General features: G+C 33.0%; 3 protein-coding genes across 5 annotated transcripts in view; 2 read left to right on the top strand and 1 right to left on the bottom strand.

Moving 5' to 3' along the window:
• Positions 1–15: 15 nt before the first annotated feature.
• The window catches only part of LOC103572382 (serine protease 1), a 45404-nt gene continuing 37355 nt past the window's right edge, over positions 16–8064 (bottom strand). Inside the window, exons 3-9 of one of the 3 annotated variants that reach the window (XM_053741625.1) lie at positions 3059–3184; positions 1853–2352; positions 1465–1670; positions 1255–1388; positions 950–1173; positions 470–838; positions 16–305 (exon numbers count right to left, since the gene is read on the bottom strand). In XM_053741625.1, coding sequence (XP_053597600.1) covers positions 24–305; positions 470–838; positions 950–1173; positions 1255–1388; positions 1465–1670; positions 1853–1939 — 1302 coding nt within the window. In that variant the 5' untranslated portion in view covers positions 1940–2352; positions 3059–3184 and the 3' untranslated portion in view covers positions 16–23. Of the gene's footprint in view, positions 306–469; positions 839–949; positions 1174–1254; positions 1389–1464; positions 1671–1852; positions 2353–3058; positions 3185–8064 lie in introns of those variants that run through there. The other 2 variants (XM_014443075.2, XM_053741626.1) reach the window with 2 other exon arrangements.
• Positions 3147–6209, top strand: LOC103572384 (tRNA (guanine(26)-N(2))-dimethyltransferase). The gene is made up of 9 exons (XM_008550974.1): positions 3147–3368; positions 3428–3554; positions 3927–4114; positions 4188–4410; positions 4486–4776; positions 5145–5318; positions 5378–5536; positions 5667–5860; positions 5942–6209. Exons 1-9 carry the CDS (start codon positions 3253–3255, stop codon positions 6159–6161), a joined length of 1692 nt encoding a protein of 563 aa, XP_008549196.1. The 5' UTR covers positions 3147–3252; the 3' UTR covers positions 6162–6209.
• LOC103572385 (phosrestin-2) lies at positions 6201–7816 on the top strand. Its single transcript, XM_008550975.3, has one exon. The coding sequence runs from the start codon at positions 6555–6557 to the stop codon at positions 7689–7691; it is 1137 nt and encodes a 378-aa protein (XP_008549197.1). The 5' UTR covers positions 6201–6554; the 3' UTR covers positions 7692–7816.

Genomic DNA, 8064 nt, shown 5'->3' with positions numbered 1-8064 from the left:
ATTTATATCTATATATATATTTATTAAGAATCCTTCATAACAGTAGCAATCCAGTTGATGTAGTTTGTCAATTTGGCATAAATACCAAATTTACCGCGTTTGCCGCAGCCTTCACCGAAACTCGTGATGCCGAAAATCGTCCAAGGATGATTAGGCCTACTGAGGTCTCTGCAGAGAAGCGGGCCCCCGCTGTCACCCGCACAGGAATCCATTCTACCGCGATGATATCCCGCGCAAAACATATTATTGGTTATTTTATAGTCCTCGTACATGTTTCTGCAGGCTTCGGACGAGACAATGGGTATCTAAAATTTTAATTAACTCTAAGTATACACATTACAATAATAATTGTCTAAGAATATTTTTCTCGGTAATTACGGGCTACAAATTAATGTGGGAACTTTTAACTTTTATTTTATTTTTTAAAAAAATAGAAAATTATAAATAATAAATATATTTTAATACTAACACGAGCTTCGTGCAGAACTTCAGTGCCGAAGTTGTCTGTTGTTTTAGATTTTCCCCAGCCGATAATTGTGCAGAGTTGATTAACAGGAAGCGGCTGATTAGGAGAAGGCAAACAAGCGATGCCGCGCGAGGCTGATGGATTTAATGAGTAAGGCAAACTAATAAGTGCTACGTCATTGTCAACCGTATCAGTGTCGTAGTCTGGGTGAATTTTCACCGATAAGGATGAGTCTATTATAAACTCAAGCTCCGTTCCTTCTTTTACCGTTAGATCGTGCTCGCCAATGCGAACGTAAATGTGCTTCCGAATGCAGTGCGCTGCCGTAAGTACCCACTTTGGAGATACCAAAGTCCCGCCGCAGAATGCCTCCTGAAGTAAATTCATATTTATGCTGTAATTTTTGCTGTTATTACAATTGCAAGTATAATAATTACAATAATTATAAATTTATTTTATTGTATGACTGGTTTCTGTTAGTACCCGATATCGATTAAGGATAGCAACTTGCCAAGGCCAGTTGCCAGCCACTGCCGGATGTCCACCAATTATCCTCAATAAATACGATAATTTGTATTTCTCTTGATCAGTGACCCCGCATCTCCAATTATTGTTATCATCATTAAAGTTATTATAATTGTAATTATAATTATTTATTGTACCCGAGCTTGATTGCAGCTCATCTAATAGATCATTAGTAACTGCACCTACAAATTAACTTAATAATATTTTTTTTTAAATGAAAAAAAAAAAAAAATATAATTAAAATAAAATACTACTGCAATTACCAGAGTCTGGATATTTTTTTTGTCCTTTACGGACTTTTCGGTAGATCCACTTCTGACAGAAGCTTCCTTTTACATAACAGTAAGCAGTTTCTCTTATAACGTCACGATCACAAGTACCTGGTTCTTTACACCATCTGTTTAACAACACAAATTAATGGTTATCATTATCGTGTAAGAATAATTATTTATTTTTATATTTATGATAATTACCTTTGACGCTGCGTCGTACATGATTTAGTACAAGGCGACCATTTACTCCAATTTCTATAATTACCCCCGTTTAATCTTTTTCTGACTTTAATACTCTGCATTTGATGTTTATATATTTTTTTAAATTCACTTGATCTCAGTAAACTTTGCGACGTATTTTTTTCCGGGTTATCCGTTAGATTTTTTAATCCCGGCTGATTAAGTTCCTGTTTAGTAAAATATTAATATTTTATATGAGACCAAGACGCCCAACATTTATAGCCGGTTATTTTTGGACAATTGCTACCGGCGGGATTATTAAACTCGTATTCTCCATAAATATAAGAAATATATAAGAGTGTTAATAAATAAATATAAGCATGTACGTATAAGTTTAGCGATTACTCACCGAGTGACATAAAAGTTGCAAATAAGTGGTGACAATAAATATCAAGACGACATTTATCGTGTCAAAGATTTTAAATGTTAAGAGCATTTTGTAAACGCTTGGATGTACTTGTATTTAAATATCCTTGTCTTGAGATCTAGGTGAAATTAAATTTCTAACTGAACTGGTGAACTGGATTCATTGGTGATGCAAAGACACTAAATGTTATGGTAAAAGAGTATGAAAAATGAAATAATATTTAAAGGAGAAAAAATAAAAATACTTTAAGCTAAAGAGCAATTGCGGTAAAGTTTAATATTGCGCGATGTTGATTCTGAAACTGAGTTAGAGTTTGTCTGGGTCTGGTTCTGGATCTGGTTCTCGTTCTCTTATTCACAACCACCCTTTTCTTATTATACAAACCAAAGTTATTATATTTGTTTTATTTTCCTACGTGCCCTCCTGTGTCTTGTCTGAGTCTCGAGTTTTGTTTTTGTTTTATTATACTGGGAATGTCTTCTCTAAAAATATATCAGACTTGATGAGGAATTTCGAAAACGGCGGTAAATAGAAGACCTCCCATATTCAATATACTTCATATATACATTAATATAAATATATAAATACATACAAAAGTATACAACGCATCTGTCCGTGAGTATTAAAGTTAAACATTTGTTGCAATAAAAAAAGATTAATTGAATTAAAGCCATTTTCAAATGTCCCCACTTTTTAAAAATTTTCAATGACTCAATAGTCATGAATATCAAAATTTTATCAATTAAATTATAAAATTAAAAAAAAAATAACTTTTAGTTGTTATCAATTAGGAGTTCAAAATTTGTTGAATAAATTTTAGCCGGCAAAATTTGAAAATTCGAATTATAAAATTGATATGAAGATTTTACTGAAATTTATTTAACAAATTTCGTTTAACTCCTAATTGATGTCAACTGTAAGTAATTTTTTTAAATTTATCTCAGCGAAATTGTCCCTTTTTTAATTAATGCTTCAATTATTTTAATTAATTGATAAAATTTTGACTTTCATGACAGTTGTAATTGAAAATTTGAAAAAAATAGGAAGCACTCTAATATTAAAAAGAATTTATTTTTTTAAATTTATTAAATATCAAATTATTCTACACAAAATATTAGAGAACTGTCATACAGACTATGAAGCGGTCAATTTTTTATAAATACGATTGGTCGAAAATTCTTGACTTACCAATAACATTTATTTATTTCAAACCACGTGACTTTGAAATCGTGCAATGGAGATGTCACATGACATGACAGCTGTGATGTTGCCTGTAAATTTTAACCTAAACATTCCACGTTGTTACACTGGTTCCTAAAATGGAAAAATAAAATATTTTAGTTGTCAAAAGTATTTACTTAGAATTTACTTTACCTGAAAAAATGGAAAATTCTATAAAAGTTTCCAGTGGGAAAATAGTTGAAGGAAAAGCTGAAATTTTAGTTTCTGAGACAAATGTTTTTTATAATCCAGTACAGGAATTTAATCGTGATCTCAGGTATGTTGTAAAATTATTTTTATTTGTTATTTATTAATAATATTTAAATTAATTAACAGCATTGCAGTACTAAGTCTGTTTGCGAAAGATAAATATGAAGAAAATTTAAAAAAGAAAACAGAAGCAGCTGAAATAAATTTTACAGAAGTTGATACTGGAGATATAAAACCAGGAATTAAAGTTGAGGTAAAACTTTTTTTTTATTAATAAAAATATAAGTTAATAGTTTATTTTTCTGTAGTTATATTTTTGACTAATTACAGTAATTGACTGTAATATTTTTTAAAAAAATTCAAACTTTCAATCAAATTATCAAATTTTTAAATATTTTCCTTTTATCAAGATGTCATAATTTTTTTTATTGTTTACTTAATCCTCCATAATTTTGTAATTCAATTATTTCATAATATCACAGACACATATTATTAACAATTAAAATTTATCTGATGATACCAAAAGTTTACTTTCGCAACTCCACAAAATTAATTTTCACAATCGCACATAATTTTTAAAATAAATTACACTGATCTAGAATATTTGATATATTTATTATTATAGAATGGAATATCAGTATTGGAAGCACTGTCAGCAACTGGGTTACGCAGTATACGTTATGCTAAAGAAGTGCCGTATTTAAAACAAATAATAGCAAATGACATATCAGCAAAAGCTGCTGATAGTATAAGAAAAAATGTTGCTCATAATAAAGTAGAGCATTTGATAACCGCTAGTCAGCAAGATGCCACGTAATTACTTTGTTTCAAAGCAACCACTTTATGTAAAAGTAATTAATTATTAAATTTTTGTATTTATAATTAGTATGCTCATGTATCAGTCAAGACAAACACGTTTCGATGCTATTGATCTGGATCCATATGGCTGCCCATCAATATTTTTAGACAGCGCAGTCCAGTGTGTGAGCAATGGCGGTTTGTTGCTAATTACAGCAACAGATATGGCTGTACTGGCTGGTAATTCTCCAGAGACTTGTTACGTTAAATATGGAGCTACTTCATTGAAATCAAAAGCTTGCCATGAACTAGTGAGAATTATCTATTTACTCACTTGTATATTTAATTTATTATCACCTTTTATTAATTTGTTTTAATTAAATTAGGCTTTGAGAATATTATTGCAACATATTGCTGCACATGCCGGCCGCTATGGCCGTTACATAGAGCCGTTGCTCTCTGTAAGCGTTGACTTTTATATCAGAGTATTTGTACGAGTTTTTACTGGGCAGAAAAAGTGTAAAGACAATACCAGTAAATTAGGAATGGTGTACCAGTGCACCGGTTGCGAGAGTGTTACACTGGGTCCACTTGGTACCAAAGTTAATAAAGTACACAAAATGCCTCCAGCACCGCCCGTTGATCAACTGTGCAAGTATTGCAAGCACAAACATCATGTATGTTCTCTGTTCTTTTCTATTTTAACTAAACTTCAATTGCAAGAGTAATAGTACATTGTGTGACAAGGCATGAAACAAAACAATTTCAAACCAGGGCTAACTCACCCGCAGTCGAAATCGTTTTTTATCCAGAGTAACACAACTATTTTTCACCATACCTGCGCTTAAAGTTTAAATTCCTGCTCTGTTTAGAGGAAAGCAGAGCCAGAAATTTAAGCTTTAACCGCAGGTATGCTGAAAAATCTTATACACCCAGAGGAACTAAGGACGTCCTGATCCTCGTGTTTGCCTACAGGCAATTATACACATGGGTTAGAATGTTCTACATCTCTTCCTCGATGTATAACATACTAATATTTATTTAGATGGGCGGTCCAATATGGATAGGTCCCTTACATGATAAATTATTTGTCTCGAAACTGATAAATTATATCGATAAAATTCCAACTGAGCTAGGGACTATCAAGAGACTTGAAGGAGTATTAAATGTCATTGATGAAGAATTAGAAACTCCGCTTTATTATGTTCTGGATCGATTAGTAAGTAATTTATAATTTTAATTTCTCATAAGAGTATTAATTGATGATACAAATTACAGATGTCTATTGTGAGATGCGATACACCATCGATGATTAAATTTAGATCCGCGATACTGAATGCTGGTTACAGAGTATCACTATCTCATGCACATAAATTATCGATAAAAACCAACGCGCCGATGCAAGTGATATGGGATATTGTGCGTGCTTGGGAAAAGGTTCGTTTATGTCTTCATATATGTATGTAAAATTTATGAATGTACATATATACGTATATGTATGTGATATTTTTATTCAACTGAAGCATAATTTATAATGACTGATAAATTATAATATATAAATGGACAGATTCATCCGGCAAAACGTGATAGACTGGACAAAAATAGTGCAGCCTTGGCAATCCTATCCGCAGAATCAACAACAGCTGACGTTTCGTTTGATTTACATCCTTCAGCGAATCCAATGTCACGTCAGAAACATATGACGAGGTTCCAATTGAATCCCACGTCTTACTGGGGACCCGGTACTAAATCCACCACCATGTAAGTTTTTTAAAAATCTTTTTACTTCATTTTTAATAACTTTATATTTATTAAATATCATCGTAATTTTTATTTATCAAGGATTAATTCAAATGAAACGACTGCCAAGAGAATTAAAAATCAAAATAAACGAAGTAAGAAATTTGGGAATGAAGAAGCTGACGATAATGAAGTAGTAAATGACGTCAATGAAACTAACGACATCAATGAAAGTAATGACGGTACTGATAATGCAGTAGTTAAAGGAAATTCTTCATGTTCACCACCACGTAAGCAACAAAAAGTAACAGACAATACATAGTTTTACTCCGTATGTATATTTTTGATATTAAAAATTATTTTTAATCAATACAGTGTTATTTTATTTATTGTAGAGTTATAACTCATGATAATAAATGCATGTACTTAGTATATTTAATATACGCGATTATTTTTAACGTCATTGTTAAGTATCAATGTGTATATATATTTAATGTATGGAAGTAGGAAGATCAGCAACGTAAAAAAATAATCCTTATACGCGTTGTTGAGTGGATTAAGAGGCCCTACAATAGCACAGTTATCATATAAATACAGGGTCACGGCTGGGGGTTGTCTGTAATATAAAAGACCGCCGTCTAAATCACCAGGTTCAGTTATATATCAGCTATTGATAGCCGAAGGTTTTGTTATTTAAAAATAAATAAAAGTTGAAATGGTCGTTAACTTCAAAGTATTCAAAAAATGCTCGCCGAATGGCAAGCTCGCGCTCTACTTGGGCAAACGTGATTTCATTGATTATTTATCGGGAACTGAACCCATAGACGGTGTTCTTTTAGTCGATCAAGATTACGTTAACAGCAGGCGCAAGATATGGGGCCAGTTGGTGTGCAGTTTTCGTTACGGCCGCGAACAAGACGAAATAATGGGACTTAACTTCCAGAAAAATTTGTACATGGTCTCTGAAGAAGTCTATCCGGCTGCTGATAAAAAGTCGAACGTAAATTTAACTAAAGCGCAAGAGAGATTGTTGAAAAAGTTGGGACCCAATGCTGTGCCATTTACGTTCACGTTCCCGCAGACTTCACCAGCGAGTGTTACCCTCCAGCAGGGATCCGATGATACTGGCGAGCCCTGTGGCATCAGTTACTACATTAAAATATTTGCCAGTGAGAATGAATCTGATATTAATCACAAGCGCAGCACCGTTTGTCTGGGGATACGTAAAATACAGTTCGCGCCCACGAAACAGGGCCGCCAGCCGTGCACGGTTGTGAGGAAAGACTTTCTGCTGAGCCCTGGTGAGCTGGAGCTCGAGGTTACGCTTGATAAGCAGATCTACCATCACGGAGAGACAATCGCTGTCAGTGTTTGCGTGAGGAATAACAGCAATAAAATTGTCAAGAAAATAAAGGCACTACTCCAGCAGGGCATCGACTTCGTGATCTTCCAAAACGGCCAGTTCCGGACCGTGATCGACGCCGTCGAGATGCAAGACGGCTGCCCGATAAGTCCTGGATCAACTCTGCAGAAAGTTGTTTATCTGAAGCCCAACCTAGAGAACAACAAGCACATACGAGGAGTAGCTCTCGATGGAAAATTGAAACGCGAGGAAGATGAATTGGCATCAAGTACTCTTATCACCACTCCAGATATACGCGACTCATTTGGTATCATTGTCACGTACGGAGTCAAAGTTAAACTGTACTTGGGAGCTCTCGGAGGCGAATTATGCGCGGAATTACCATTCATTTTAATGCGCGAAAAGCCAAATGACCGCATAAAACTCATGCCATCTGAGGATATCAACGTCGAGGAGCTTCAGTCTGAAGAAAAATGTGTCAAAGAATAATAATTATTTATCTTGATTTATAATTTATTGCTACTCGTTATCATCAATTGCGTTTGTCAAATAATTTTCAGATTAATGAACATAATTAATTACTTATTACTTAAAACAATATTACGTATTATGTATTTAACAACTCAAAATTCTATACAATGTATAATTTTCTATACTTGTTATTGTAAAATTTGAAATTTAAAATTTAAAAATGTATTTACGTACATTTAAAATAAAATAAATAAATAAAATATGTTCCCGCTATTTTTAAATAAATATTTTATCAATTAATAGTATATATAATTACATATTTAGTTTTATATTAAGGAAACTCGAGGCGTTATTTTAAATTCGAGGCGCACGCGTACAAAAACTCAGCGAT

The sequence above is a fragment of the Microplitis demolitor genome, chromosome 8, assembly GCF_026212275.2.
Source record: "Microplitis demolitor isolate Queensland-Clemson2020A chromosome 8, iyMicDemo2.1a, whole genome shotgun sequence".
NCBI lineage: Eukaryota > Metazoa > Arthropoda > Insecta > Hymenoptera > Braconidae > Microplitis > Microplitis demolitor.
Note: the sequence above shows the minus strand (reverse complement) of the source record. Positions and strands in the feature narration are given on the sequence as shown.

What these genes read in the sequence shown, in the direction of transcription:
- LOC103572384 (XM_008550974.1), top strand. Translation starts at nt 3,253, where the DNA reads ATGGAAAATTCTATAAAAGTTTCCAGTGGGAAAATAGTTGAAGGAAAA. An exon ending in AACCAGGAATTAAAGTTGAG is followed by an intron (nt 3,555 to 3,926) that starts GTAAAACTTTTT and finishes TTATTATTATAG; the next exon opens with AATGGAATATCAGTATTGGA. An exon ending in GGTACTAAATCCACCACCAT is followed by an intron (nt 5,861 to 5,941) that starts GTAAGTTTTTTA and finishes TTATTTATCAAG; the next exon opens with GATTAATTCAAATGAAACGA.
- LOC103572385 (XM_008550975.3), top strand. Translation starts at nt 6,555, where the DNA reads ATGGTCGTTAACTTCAAAGTATTCAAAAAATGCTCGCCGAATGGCAAG.